We start from the raw sequence: 14,856 nt of genomic DNA on the forward strand, positions 1-14,856 counted from the left end.
AAGCCGCAGTTTGCCGACCACTGCCCTACAAGATAGGGCTGAATACAGATCAAAGCCAGGTGTGAACACCCAATCCATACCATGCTGACTGCACAGATATTCTGGGAACAAGGATGATCTTCAGGTCTCTGATGCCTGCCCTTCTATGGGCCAGGTCTACCACCACAGGCGCATGAACAAGCCTATCACTAAGGACAGAGAAGAAGGGAGGGGCTGCCTGGTGAAGGACGAAAAGAAAGCAGAAGTTACCTAATACATTTCAAAATGCCTTTGTGTCTACACTGGCATGCCGGGTTTTGGGAGAAACACCAGAGTAGTTTGTGGACTGGTTTCCTGTGAAGGAAGAGCTTTTCCTTAATGCCTTAAAAACCACACCAGACCAAACCAAACCAAAGCTTCCTGCTGTCCATAAAACACACACACACAAGCACATCCACACACAGAAACAGGCGAAATACAGGACATTTAAAAAAATTAATCAGCCCTAACCGGTTTGGCTCAGTGGATAGAGCATCGGCCTGTGGACTGAAGGGTCCCGGGTTCGATTCCAGTCAGGGGCATGTACCTTGGTTGCGGGTGCATCCCCAGTGGGGGGTGTGCAGGAGGCAGCTGATCGATGTTTCTCTCTCGTCAATGTTTCTAACTCTCTGTCCCTCTCCCTTCCTCTCTGTAAAAAATCAATAAAATATTTTTTTAAAAAAATTAATCATAACCCCAAACAGAGATAACCACCATTAATGTTTTCATGTATTTCACTCCACAACTCTTTCATTTGACACCCATAGATATACTATATAATTAAGCATACATTTTCCCCACTTAAAATATCAGAGATTACCCCATATCATTGAATATTCATTAAATATTCCTCCAAACCAACACTTTTAAAGGCTGTCTAATAATCTCATCCTATGAATATACCATATTTCTACTGTTGGACCCTTAGGTTATTGCAGTTTTGTTTTTTTTAATAAACAAATACAAAACCTTGATTTCCTCTAGTTGTGTCCCTTATTATTCTCCAGGAGACATTTCTACACTTGGGAAGTAAAAGGGAAGGCTTCTTTAAGGCTCTGGATACATGTTGCAGAGTCCCTTACAGAGCACCACACACACGCCCCTGTGCACTTTTAGTGCTGAGTGTTACCAGACTCACCTCTGTGATAGACTTACAGGTGAGTGTTTCATCCTATTTAATTTTAAGGTTAAACATCTTTCCATGTATTTTTCACGACAGCAATTTTCAACCGGTGAGCTGCAAGAATTTCACAATAGCTGTCCAGTACAAATAAATAAAAATTATACCTTTTTTTGGTCAGATCAGCAAAAAATATTCTTTTGGTGTGCTGCAGAATTTTAGTAATTAGTTTATGTGTCCATGAGATGAAAAAGGTTGAAAATCACTGCTTCATTAGAATCTCCTGTGACTCTTTGTTATGGCCCTAGCCAAGTGACTTAAAATAAGAAAAATACTCCCTCTGATGACACCGTCACCAAGTTGTTCCTATCCATCAATCTGGACCAAATCAAGTCACTGCCAGCCCCAGTAACCAAGAGAGCAGTGTGCATGTACATGCGTGCATGCAAGCATGAGTGTGAGTGTGAACTCAGGACCACCGACTCTTGTGGGAGATCTGTGCCACCAGACAGTGTGGCAGCTTCTGCAGGTTCACGAGGACTATCTGCCACACTACTCCTGAGATCTGTGCCCAGAGACAGGCCTTCCCCTTGCACACCTTGCATCTTTAAGAAAACCAGACTCAGCTCCTAAAGCCTTCCAGCAGTTTGAGGCCCGCCAACACTGGATCCAGGAAGAGAGAGGACCAAATAGGAAACAGAAATCAACACAAAATGATCAGGTAACTAGAGGAGACTCACTGAACAAGTGCTAGGTGTGCATCCCGAGGCTTTGGGATGGATACCAACAATAGTACCTGGGCGGGGCGGGGGGGTGGAGGGCGCGGAGAGTCATTGCTGCTGTCAAGTTAGAGCTCCCAATTCATCTGCGGTGACTCTTGGACCTAAACACAGAACCTCAGCACCCTGTGAGATACCTGTTAGATATCATCACGTTCCTTCAGTCACTCAAGGCTGTACAAAGCAACTAAGTCCTGATAACGTCACTTAAGCTGTCACCCATCTCTCCCAGCAGAGACCTGAGTAGCAGGCACTCACCCTACCTTGGCCCAGTTGACAGACAACTGCTGCCTGGGAAGGTCCAGGCTGGTAATGAACCAGCTTATGACCCCAAGAACTGCCAGAAGGAACACAGGCCCACCTCAGCCACAGTGTTGCCACTCAACCTAGGAACCACCTGGAGGCTTCCTGGGCTCACAAACACCTGCTCATCACCCAGCTTAGCTCTCTGTCTAGGGTTTACATTTATTCACTTGCCCAGAGATCTGGCACCCGGCTGTCCACACTCTGACACTTCAAAATCTGTGGCGTGCCTGCCTTTCCAGCACTTGGACCTTCTTCCATTCTCTGTTCTTCTTTAAAGATGCCAGGCCCTAATTGGTTTGGCTCAGTGGATAGAGCGTCAGCCTGCGGACTCAAGGGTCCCAGGTTCGATTCCGGTCAAGGGCATGTACCTTGGTTGCAGGCACATCCCCAGTGGGGAGTGTGCAGGAGGCAGCTGATTGATGTTTCTCTCTCATTGATGTTTCTAGCTTTCTATCCCTCTCCCTTCTTCTCTGTAAAAAATCAATAAAATATATTAAAAAAAAAAAAAGATGCCGGGACACCTTCTCTGTAGTGGAGGACTCCCTCTCTAGGGATGTTGGCCTCCTGACACCACACCCCTTGCTTCCCTTGTTTAGACCACTCCTCACCTTGCCTCCCTCTTCACCATCCTGAAGACGACTTTCCTAGCACTGCCCCAACCGGGCATGAATCACTTCCCGCTTGTGAGTCTAACTAAAGTGCCATACCCCTCTGGGACATCAACACCTAATGCCTTGAGGGGCCAAAGCTTATATGGCCATGCCCACCATCCTGCTTAGGTCCTTGGGTCTTCACCTCCTCCATCAGTGTCGAATTTACCTGTCCTCCATCCCTTCTCTACCCTTTGAAGGGCACATGTCCACAATCAATGAGATACTAGTATTCCCATCTTGGCAATATTCCCTCGGTTACTACCTCAAAGTTCAAGTTCACTTTATTCACTATATTTACCCTCATTTCCCATCCTAATGATGATCCCACACACCTAGTGGTCTCTGATTTCTGCACTCTCAACATCCTGCTCCTTAGAGCCCAGGGCACTAAATTCTGCCCCATAAGCCATCTCCCCTCCCTTCTCCCATTTTTTCTGCAGTTTGCTCCAAGCCAGGGTGCCAGACATTGAAAGACCGCCCCCCACTTTCTCCAAACGCCCAAAGAAGGACGCCCTGACTGATGTGGCCCCAGGTCCCATAACAACCCATCAAGAGGCATGCCACCCCCATTATAAGTGCTGCCCACTACGCAGGCCTAACTACAACTCCATCCCTTCTCCTCCTCCTCACCCATGCCCCAGACCAAGTAAGTGGCCAGCTTCTCAGGGACCAACCACTTCACACTTTGCCAACTGCAATTCATACCGAACAGGAGGCAAAAGTGCCTACTAGACCTTTGCATCTTCTTCCCCACTTCCTGTAACATATTTCTATGTAGTTCATCATCCAAGACATAAACACTCTTGCTAATGGGAACAATGACATTACATATACACAACACGACACAGCAGTGTCACTGTGACCACACAACCTTGAAAGAGGGACCCGGCTCTGCACAGTAGAGCATTTGCTCTATTAACTGCTTAGCTTACATAAAGTGCTAAAGATTGGTGAAAAACTTAAACATTGAAAATATTCTGCCTACTCAACTGTTTTCTGAAAATTTAGGAAAGGCCACACCAGTCCAAGTTACAAACCAGCCAAGTTAGCATAATCTGAGGCAGATAAAGTAACCTGTTTCCTCTCCCCGTGAGGCCTGACACCCTCCCAGGCAGGGGCAGGCTGATCTTTACATCACAGCAGGTGAGTGCCTCTGGCAAAGGGGTAGACAGGCACAGATGGGTCTATGTGTGGTCCTTTGTGGCCTTCTGGAAACCTCTCTGTAAACCCGTGGTTGGCGGCTGACCTGGAAGCTCTCGGGCTTCTGCTGCTCTGTTGGATGCAGACAGGAGGGAGGCAACAAGGCAGGAGCAATGTAGTGAAGGGAAAAAATGGGCCTCCGTGACTGGTCCTAGGCCCCAGATCAGAGGAAGAAGGCAGCCCCAGGACCAGGGACAGAGGTACCAGGAGAAGGAAGGAGTTCAGTTTGGGGTGCACTGAGAACAAGTAAGCCAAACGCATAGGGAAACACTAGAGAGGAGGGTCATCGGAGAGAGGAGTCAGGCCCAGGCCCAGGGTGGAGGTGAGGGCAAGAGCACAAGAGTACCTAGTGAGAAGAAGGTCACTCCCACCAATCAAAGTGCCAGACTCCTGAAGAAGGGGGTCACACAGCCAGCACTAAGAAGACAGTGGTGCCAGGCCTCATGCTGCCTGAGAGAGCTACAGGTTCTCAGCCTGTCTGAGCCTTAGTTCCTCATTTGTAAAATGAGATGGTGATGGTACCTGCATCACAGGATGGCAGTGAAGACTGGATGAGGAGCAGCGCCGAGGAGCTCAGCCCTGGGCCTAGCACATATCACTCAGGCCAACACCCACCTCAGAACCCACCTCAGAACCTGGCATCGGACAGAGAGAAGGCAAACCCCAATAAATCGCCCAGAAAATGGGCAAAAGCCAGACATGAGAACCCAACCAAGTACAGAGGGAGAGAGGAACTGGGAGGGGTTGTGAGGTACCCGTCAGAATGGGGATGCTGCATACAGGCTGCTCCTTCATTTAGAACACACATCTAGTCAGTGCCTCTTGTGTGCAGGTCCCATGCTACTGTTGAGGACCCAGATGAGACATCAGGGTATACAGGCCAGAGGCATGTCTGACTCAGGAAAACGGTATGGAAAAGTGTTTGAAGACACCATATATTCTTGAAATTTGAACTGAGGACTGAAACCCACTTGCAGCCCGGTGAAAAGAGACATTTGGAATTGTCTAGTGAAAAGCCATGGAGCTGGGGGACAGGGCGAGCTCAGGCCCAGCTGCTGGGTCGCTGACATGGACCATAGCCCACACTCTGGCATCCTCCCCCCACAGGCACAGTACTAACATAGAAATAACCTGTAGGGCCCTAGCCAGTTTGGCTCAGTGGATAGAGCATCAGCTTGCGGACTGAAGAGTCCCAGGTTTAATTCTGGTCAAGGGCACATGCCCGGGTTGTGGGCTCAATCCCCAGTGGGGGGCATGCCGGAGGCAGCCAACCGATGATTCTCTCTCATCCTTGATGTTTCTCAATCTCTCTCCCTCTCCTCTCTGAAATCAATAAAAATATATTAAAAAAAGAAAACCTTTAAACACTTATTAAGACCCATATTTTAGAAAGAGAGAGAGAAAGAAAGAGAGAAAGAATGAACCAGCAGGTCCAAATATTACTGGCAGACCTCAGCGCTTTCCCGACTTTATCCATACCTGTCACAACTGTCTCACTCCTCCTGCTCATCGGACCTCCTTCTTCCCTCTCTGCGTGCCCCGGACTCAAAGGACATGAGCATCCTATATACTCAGCAGCTCCCACCAATACTGACCCCCCAATGAGCAAACAGAGAGACATGGAGTTATTCCTATTTTCAAGTCTTTCAAGATGTGGTCATATCAACTATATCGCATCTTATCGACCCTCAACATAGAGATCTGTGAGAGCGAAGGTGCAGAGGATAGAACTGTCTTGATCAGGACCTTCACCACCCTAGATAAAAGGGGTGGGCTATGCACCAGGGTGCACCCAGCATACTGCCTTGGGGACCCACAGCCTTGGAGCAGAGTCACATCAGGCAGTGCACTCAGGAACAGAAGCTGCTCACGGAACACTCTACTTTCCTGCCAGCTTCCACAACCCAGACTCCTGTCGCTTATGCTCTGGAGCATATTTCCCCAGCAGATGGCCTGGTAGAACCTCTATGCAAAGTGTTCTGCTCTGTCCAAGGAGAGCACAGCCTCTCCCTTAAAATTGCTGCTATGTATTAAGAAAAAAGTAAACCACCTGAGAAGAAGGTTTCCAACTCTACGGAAACCTACAAGCACAGTGCACATTAGCATCCCCAGAGTCCAAGAGCCACTGTGGGCTCCCACAAGGGTTGGCATGTTGGCACACAGGGCTCATCACTACTTCAGGTGCCAGTGCTGGAAAAGACTGTCTTGATGACTCACATGTTTATGAAGCTGGTGAGAGCGACGTGCACTCACATACATGTCTGAGGAACAAGCTAGACAAGACTTCAATGTGGGTAAATCATCTGGGTGGCCCAAGGAAGAGGGTTTAGTGACACACCTGTCACAGGCCATGTGTCATCTGCTCCTAGACAGAAGAACCATAAACGTTTAGGCTAAAAACAAAAAGCCTATAAACATGCTGAGGGCTTTTAGCAACAAAGGGGAAAAAGAAACACATGTATATCCTTTGTAAGAGGATCAGAAATAAAAAAAAACCAACACTCCTGAATATTACAACTTTTTCAAAGGAAAAATTCCCATGATGCTGAATCCTGAGAACCAGCAGCTCCAGAGCTTCCAAAACTCCCAACAGTCTCCTTTAGGAAGCCTTCAGGGGAGCAGAAAGAAGTATGCTCAGGCCACCAACTTCACCCTGATAAGAACAGTAGGCCTTGGGGTCAGTGAGCCAATGCACTGACCACAAAGACCCACTGTGCATGTCTTCGCTTCTAGGACCCTAGAAACAGGGGACAGGTACTCTGCCTTCTCCGCTTAATGCTATGGGGGACCCACAGCAACCTATGAGTGTGCCCTGGCCCTAACAGCACATACAACCTGTCTAAAAGTGGGCTTTCTTCTTGTTTTCTGGCAGATGGCCCTACACTGGACCAAACATCTCTGCTACCTCAGGCAGGTCTCCACACTTTACTCAGTCAGCATGTCATAGGAAATGTGGCAATGCCCTGCAATTTGACAGCGGGAACAGAAGGCAGTTCCTATCTCCCCAGCTAGTGGCTCTGTGTTCTCTGAATGCTCACTGCACCGGCTACAGTACCTGACGGTGGAGCCTAAGTTGACCCTCAGAAGTGCAAACCTATGTCCCAGGAAAATACTGCTGCCCCTAATGAAGCCCAAAGCCTCTCACACTCTTCGCATATACCACCAGCAGCCCAGGCGCAGGGCTCCAGGAAGCAACACTACCAACGGAAAAGCAACTCAACAGTAGCTGCCAAGTGTCCATTAAGGTGGCAGTGGCTGGTGAAGGGGCCTGCTAAAGCCCCAACGAAGGCCCTCCCTCTCCCACCCCGGTTGGGCCTCACACTTTTCCCCCCTCACCTAAAAACACACCCAGAGTTCCTCCTTTCTTGCCTTCCAGGTGTCTGTCTCCTCTAGGGCTGAAAGCATGTGCTTCGATGAATCTGGCACGGCTGCCCACTGCTGAAGCTGCTACAGCAGGAAGGGCATTCAGCCAGTCCAGGTAACCCAATCTTGACAAGTCCTAAATCGAAAGGGTGGGAAAAGCTGGGTCCACACTCTCAGCTGCGCACAGGCAAGCAATTTAGCAAAGAGCAAATGCTCAGAGCAGTCAGACAGGACTGACAAGAGCCCAAGAAATAAAGCAACAGAGAGTGTGGAGCGCAAGGACTTGAAGTAAAATTAGTTAGACAAGACAGAACTTCCTGAAGCACAAAAGGTCCTTGAAGAGACTGGATGATGACATACTCTAAGCAGAGTCCCTGCTTCTCCTATGGAAACACCCTGTGTGGCCTGGGACAAGGCCCCCACTGCAGAGGTGGAACTGGCTACACTGCTTCTTGGCCAAAATAACTTTGCTAAACACATAAATTAAGGGGAGCTCAGACAAGTGCTGGTGATGTGTATTTTAGTCACGCAACCAGAAATTTTAAAAGAAAATTTAATAATGCATTTTATTGTGCAACAAGGTGTTGATTCCCTGAGCACTGAGTAAACACTTCAAGGGAAAAGCCTGCCTTTGACTGCCACCCATTCCCCCGCCCCCTGCCCCATCTGTGCACACACTCCACAGGGTTGTGAGAAAACCCTGGCCATCCCCGGCACACCTTGTCATAGGTTCTCCACCGGGCCCTCATGAGAGCTCCGCCACTGGATGCGCCCCCCTTACATCCTTCCTCCAGCTCCTGCACATTTTTTCCACACACTTCCTAGGTCAGTTGCCACCCAGTAGCCACAAAGCTACTCGGTCATGAAAGCCCTTCTCCAAAGGCTCACAGCAAAATCTCAGCCTCCCATTAAGCCCTTAGCCTCTAAAAGGGCCTCAAGCTGACACTTAAAGGTGCCAAGCTGTAAGCTCAGGATCCAGCTGCTTTCTCCCCGCCTCGGGCCTCCATTAGAGTTGAAAATGGTGAGAAAGAAAACAGATTGCAAATTGCCACAGGCCTGCTCCTTGCCAGACAGTGTTAGGCTTTAACCACAGTGAAGAGATGAAGAAAGGCAAGGCGTTGATCCCTGCCTCTTAATTGCAGTCTAACCGGGTAGGGCAAATGGCTGGCTGGCGCAGTTCTCATTACAGACCCTACGTGACAGGAGGTGGCAGATCAAGTCCGCCTCCCAGGCCAGCTAACTGCTGTGGGGACTGCGTGGTGCTCACGCCGCCTCCAAGCAGCACTGGGCCCAGCAGGGCGAGCCCTGCCGAGTACCCTGAGCCCCTGCCGGGAGGGGACACGGAGCGGCTCCCCGAGGACAGGCCAGCGGCGGGGCCTCCTTACCGTTGCTGTAGGCGTACGGGGACTCGGCCGCGCCGTCCTGTAGGCTCTCCAGGATCTCGCCCTTGCCCACATCGCTGTCGCCCACCAGCAGGAACTTGAGGAGGTAGTCGTAGCTTTTGACCGGACTGCCCTGCGTCCCCATCCTCGCTCACGCGCGCGCAGGCCGCGCCCGCATGCCCACGGCGCCGGCCGCGGGAGCACGGCGGGGAGGAGGCCTTCGACAGATCTGCGGGGGTCGGGCGTGGGTGAGTGGGGAAAGGCGAGGCACGGTCTGCGAGGGCCCGACCGCCCCACTGCCTCACCGACCGCCCAGGACGCAGAGTCCAAGCGCGCCCGCCGCCCGCACCTGCTCCGCGGTCCGCCTCACCTCAGCGATGCCGCCGCCCCGCCGCTTCCCGCACCGCGCCGAGCAGCCCCGCCCCGCCCCCAGACCACACGCCGCCATTGGCCGCCCGCCTCCTGCCCGCCCTCATCGATTGGTGTGCATGCACGTCCTTCACGTACGCCCGCCCCCACCGTTTCCCACACATTGTAGCAAAGCCTCCGGTCACTCCTCCCCATCACCGCCCCATTCCACCTCTCTGCGATCTCCATTGGTCACCCACCGACCCTTTCCTGATATCATTGGTCTCTGTACACGTCTGTCATGGCTGCCCTCCCCCCTCCCCTCACCGTTCCCCACACAGAGTTGCGGAGATTTCAGCCGCCTCGCCTTCTCGCTGTCGCCATTGGACACTCGCCTCCCTCTTTCCAAGAATCACTGGTCTACCTGCACGTCAGTCAGCATCACTACAGGACCGGAGCGTCACGGAACCACCCGCAATCCCGCCCACTGCCCCCATCATACCTCACATTTGTCCCGCCCCTCCACGTCGTCATTGGACACCTCCGCTGATCCTCCCAGAGCCACTGGACCAACAGCACGTCGATCACGTTCCTCTAAACCCACCCCCTATTTCCCGCCCTCTTTACTACACACTCACCAATGAGGAGCTTGGAACTTCAGGTTGTTTGCATACGCCCCCTTCTTCCAATGGACCGGAGCTGGATGGTGGCGGTCCCCGGACTGAGGTGACGCGGCTGGGTCCGGGAGGACTAAACCCCCTAGTAATCTGCGGCCGGCTGCTTCCGCAGAGATCCCACAGAGCGCGGGTTGGCCCCCTGGAATTGCACTCGCGGAAGCCGCCCTCCCGTGGCGGGGCGTGACCTGGGCGGGCAAAAGCGGCCAATCAGCACTGGGGATCCTGGAGAGGTGGGACTTCCGCTGCCAAGTGGGTGGGCCCGAGGGGGGCGGTGGCTGGGCCTGGGAGGTGGGCGCGGCCCTTCCGTGTGGGTTCAGAGAGCTGACAGGCGGGTCCAGTCCGCGGCGTCTGTCCTTCGCAAGGTCGTAGGTCACAGCGCGTGGCTGGGAAGGTCTAACGTTCCAGAATCGGGGGCTCCGCGGGCGGGTGATAGCAGCACAGGCTCCAGCAGCGGAGTGACAGGACTCTGCCTCCACGTGCCCGGGCCTAGATGCTCAGCTGAGTTGGGGGTCAGCCCAGGTGAGGGACCCTGGAGGGCCCACGACTACGGAGGCTTCCAGGAGGAATTGACTTTGGGATTGTTTACCGATGGATGGGTAATTTTCCTAATGGACAAAGAAGTATGAGAAGCCTGTGAACATGTGTGGAGATGTTAATTTTCACTCTTCGAAATGAAAATTAAAGTAAAACAATACCCTTTTCACCCACCAGATTGGCAACATCGTTTGTGGGCCAGGATATGGGTGTGAGAATAAACAAGTAGTCTTGGGGAACAGCCCTCAGAGAGGGAGGTTGGACTGGCTAATGATTCTATCTGATTTAGCATGGAGAAATCCTCAGAAAGGAGCTCAAAGGATTTCACGGCAGCATTGCAGTGATGATGAAAGTCAGGAAACTGACGGAACTATTACATTAACCAGGTGAGCGGCATAAGGTGCAGATAGATAGCACCTACATGAGAAGAAAGCAAATGACTGCAGTATGCCCAGTGTAATTTCAACATTTATGCTTAATAAAACCTAGCCAATCATTTTCATTCTAGATTTACATATAGAGAAATGGAATGCTTGTGTAGGATTAGGTCTGGAGGGATACTCAACAAAGGGACAGCATTGTTTCCTCGGGGGTGACTTTCTCTGCATTTATGACATTTTTTTAATCCTCACCAGAGGATATGTTGTGTGTGTGTGTGTGTGTGTGTGTGTGTGTGTGTTTGGTTAATCCTCACCTGAGGATATATTTCCATTGATTTTCAGAAAGAGCGGAAGGGAGGGGGAGAGACACAGAGAGAGAAACATCGATGTGAGAGAGACACATTGATTGGTTGCCTCCCACACGTGCCCCGACCAGGGCCAGGACCAGGACCAGAGCTGCAACCGAGGTACATACCCTTGACCAGAATCAAACCTGGACTCTTCAGTCTTCAGACCAACACTCCACTGAGCCAAACTGGCTAGGGCTGGAGAATACGTTTTTATTGATTTTTAGAGAGAGAGGAAAGGAGAGAAAGAGAGAGAAACATCAATCTGACAGAGAAACATCAATTGGTTGCCTTCCATATGTGCCCTGACCGGGGAACCAACCCACAACCTTTTGGTGGACAGGATGATGCTCCATCCAACTGAGCCACGCCGTAGACAGGCTCCCAACCTACAAATGATGACCATTTTATGAGACCATATTCACATATGACATGTAATTTATAAGTAACTCAAAAAGTTAAGCATAAAAGTACCTTACAATGCAGCAATTCTACTCCTAGAGAAATGAAAACATGTCCACACAAAAATTTGTATATGAATGTTCACAGCAGCATAATTCACAATCATCAAAAGGTGGAAACAACCAAAACATCCATTAACAGATCAACGGATAAACAAAATGTGGTATTATCCACACAATGTCTATATTCATTTATAAAAAGGAATAAAGTACTGGGGGAAAAAAAGGAATAAGGTACCCATTTATGTGAAACTTCCAGAATAGGCAAATCCATAGACAAAGTAGATTAGTGGTTGCCAGAGCCTGAGGTAGGGAGATGTGGGGAACAACTGCTTAAGGGGGATGGATTTCTTTCTGGGGTGATAAAAATGTTCTAAAATTGGTGGTAGTTGGCCTGGCAGAGTGGCTTGGTGGTGGAGCATCGACCTATGAAACAGGTCACAGTTTGATTCCCAGTCAGGGCACATCCCCATGCCCAGGTTTCCAGCTAGATCCCCAGTAGGGGGTGTGCAGGAGGCAGCTGATTGAGGATTCTCTCTCATCATTGATGTTTCTATTTCTCTCTCCCTCTCCCTTCTCTGAAACCAATAAAACATATTAAAATAAAATTGGTGATAGTTGTACTACTTTGTAAAGTTACTACAAATAATTCAATTGTGCACTCAAAATGGGTTGACTTTATATGTAAAATATCCCTTAATACATGTTTAAACAAATAATAAAAGTTGTCAAAACAGAGCCAAGTGCAGCCCTTACTAGATCAGGCACAGAGTGGTGTGAGCTAGGGAGAAGCCACATGAGAGTTAGCGCTTCCTAAAAATCAGAACTGTGCAGAGGGAGCAACACAGCAACCAGGCCCCCGTGTGTTGCACCGAGGGCAGCCTGGCTAGCATGTCCTTCCAGCAGGCGAGGAATGGGCAGTAAGAACTTCCCTCCCAAGGGGTCACTGCATCCACGCCATGCCTTCAGTAGCAGGTGGACTTCACAGAGAGCAAACCCTTCCATGGGCAGCACCACTGAGTGACCCCCACCCCAAAGCCGCACAGCCTTTACTGGACTGAGCCCTGTGGATGCTGCCTTTTCATTTTGGCGTGGTGCCTGGGGAGGCTTCCCAAGGAGCAGGTCCCTCTGCTTGGTGGGCAGCCCCTGATGAGTGCCTGGGCCTTCCTCACTTGCCTTCAGTGAGTGGCTCTCTGGGGAAGCAGGAAGCGGGGACACTTGATGGCAGAGGCTAGCCAGGGGTGGGCAGGGCCACTAGGAACCCTGACGGTCCTGCTTGTGCGCTTCTTCAGGCCATGTCCCCTCCGCCAGAAATGGCTGTCCCTGGATTACAGCAGACACAGCCTCCCGTGTTTACAAAGAAGGCACATCCACCCACGCACACAGTGTTTACAGAAACAGCCAGCAGGCTGTCTTACTGGCCCTCAGCTGGTCAGAGGTGGGGGACTGGGTCGGCAGAAGGGACAGGGACTGAGCACTGACTGCTGCAGCACAGGGGGAGCCAGCAGCTAGTGCTTGTTCACCCTGGACCTCCACCTGGCAGGACAGGGAGGGCCCTTGGGGTCATCAGGCCAGGCATCACTGTGCCCAGCCTTGAGCCTGCCTCTCCCTTGCCCTGCCCATTCCCTGCTCTGAAGTCACCCAGTCCCCTCTCCAGAGACTGGATGCTCTGTAGATGAGAAGCTCTTATCACCTTTCCAGAGAATTTAAATCAAAAGCGCCTTTCTTACCGCTCAGGAACTCCCCTGAGGGGCTCCAGCAGCTGCAGGCCCTGCTGCCTGGCTCTCCGTCAGGACAAAATGCAGAAGTGGGCTCAGCATGCACATCTTCTGACTTGACCTTCCCCAGCAAGGCCTGTGGAGCAGGTGCAGCCATTCCTGCTTTGTAGGTTGGGAGCCTCTCCACGGGGTGATTCCGGAAGCAGGCCTAGGCGACCTGTCAGGGGCTTCAGGTCCTTGGCTGAGATCCTGCACCTCAGAACCCCCAGCCTCAGAACAAAAAGGTACCCATAGGGTCCAGTTGAGGAAGGATTGCCAGAGGGGTCCCACTATCTGGTGTCCAGGAGGCCTTGTGGACAGAGTAGCTGGCTTCCCCCTCAGCGGCATACTTTTGTGCAAGGACATCTGGGGCCCACTGAGTGCCAGGCCTGGCCTAGGGACTGAGGAAGGGACAGGACAGCACCCAACCATTGAGGGACCTCAGGCCAAGGATGAAGCAGATCTGTTTGCAGTCCTGGATCAGGCACCGCACGTTGGGTAGTTGAAGAGGCCCAGGAACTGTCTCCCCTGTGGTTCCCACACCCACTGGCTCTGGGCAGGATGGGCCCAGGCCTCCAGACCCAGCCTCTGTCCAGGTAGGGAGGGTGGGGAGAGAGGTCTAGGCTGCCTCTGCCCCTCCTCTCCAGGAGACCCACATTCCTCTCTGCTGTAGTCCAAGCCCTCCCCTTTGAGAAATATCTAGGGTTTAACCAATAGGGCAAGTAGACGTTGGTCCTGAAGCTCTGTACACAGGCTTTCTGGGAGCACCCACAAAGGTTTCAGTTGCTCTAGAAACCCTGGCCCAGGTTTGATGCTAAGGAGAGGCCCCACTAAAGTCCTCTAGGTGGACAGAGCCAAAAACCTCTCTGTGTACATCTGGCAAGAACCAGGCCTGACACCAGAGCGGTCACTCAGGAAATGGGCAGGTAGCCCAGCACCTGGCACAGAGGGTGACAGCTGCCAGGCTGGCCTGTGATGTGGCTACCATCTTGTAGTAGTCTGGGTCACATAGCGGGACCCTCACCTGACGGGAGCCCTGGCAGGAGTAAAGGGACAAAAGTGGCAAAGGATGAGCAGGTTGGCCAGAGAAAGTGGGGACATTTCAGCACCGTCCAGAAATGCAGTTGCGGGGCTGTTCTCAGCAGGCACTGGGGGCGCACTCCCTGCCCACCAGGACCCATGTGGGACCTCTGGGGTGAAGGTGCAGGACTGGGAGTTGCTGAGTGACTTTTCTGGGCCAGTCCCTTCCCTACACAGCCAAGACAACAGATGCAGAAGAGGCCACCTGAGGATTCCGGGAGGCTGTAGGACAGTCAGGGAGTGCCTGTGCAGAGTCCTCCAGTTTCAGGTGATGACATATTCATCAGAGCCAGGAGTCGCTCACCCCTCAACAGCAGGAAGGCCTGCACCCCGGCTGTGGGAGACCCATGCAAGGGCAAGGCTAAAACCAGAAAGCAAGTGGTCCTGGGTCCACCCACCCACACTGGGACATCTTTAAGGGCCAGAGCCTATACACCCACTCACCAGGCCT

General features: G+C 51.7%; 1 protein-coding gene across 4 annotated transcripts in view; it reads right to left on the reverse strand.

Moving 5' to 3' along the window:
• RAB40C (RAB40C, member RAS oncogene family) overlaps positions 1–9,222 on the reverse strand; it is a 32,550-nt gene extending 23,328 nt beyond the window's left edge. Inside the window, exons 1-2 of one of the 4 annotated variants that reach the window (XM_006103657.3) lie at positions 9,192–9,222; positions 8,825–9,050 (exon numbers count right to left, since the gene is read on the reverse strand). In XM_006103657.3, the coding sequence (XP_006103719.1) occupies positions 8,825–8,966 (142 nt within the window). In that variant the 5' untranslated portion in view covers positions 8,967–9,050; positions 9,192–9,222. Of the gene's footprint in view, positions 1–8,824 lie in introns of all 4 variants that reach the window. The other 3 variants (XM_006103658.3, XM_023744913.1, XM_023744916.1) reach the window with 3 other exon arrangements.
• Positions 9,223–14,856: the final 5,634 nt, after the last annotated feature.

Source organism: Myotis lucifugus, unplaced genomic scaffold, assembly GCF_000147115.1.
Source record: "Myotis lucifugus unplaced genomic scaffold, Myoluc2.0 scaffold_498, whole genome shotgun sequence".
NCBI classification, from domain to species: Eukaryota; Metazoa; Chordata; class Mammalia; order Chiroptera; family Vespertilionidae; genus Myotis; species Myotis lucifugus.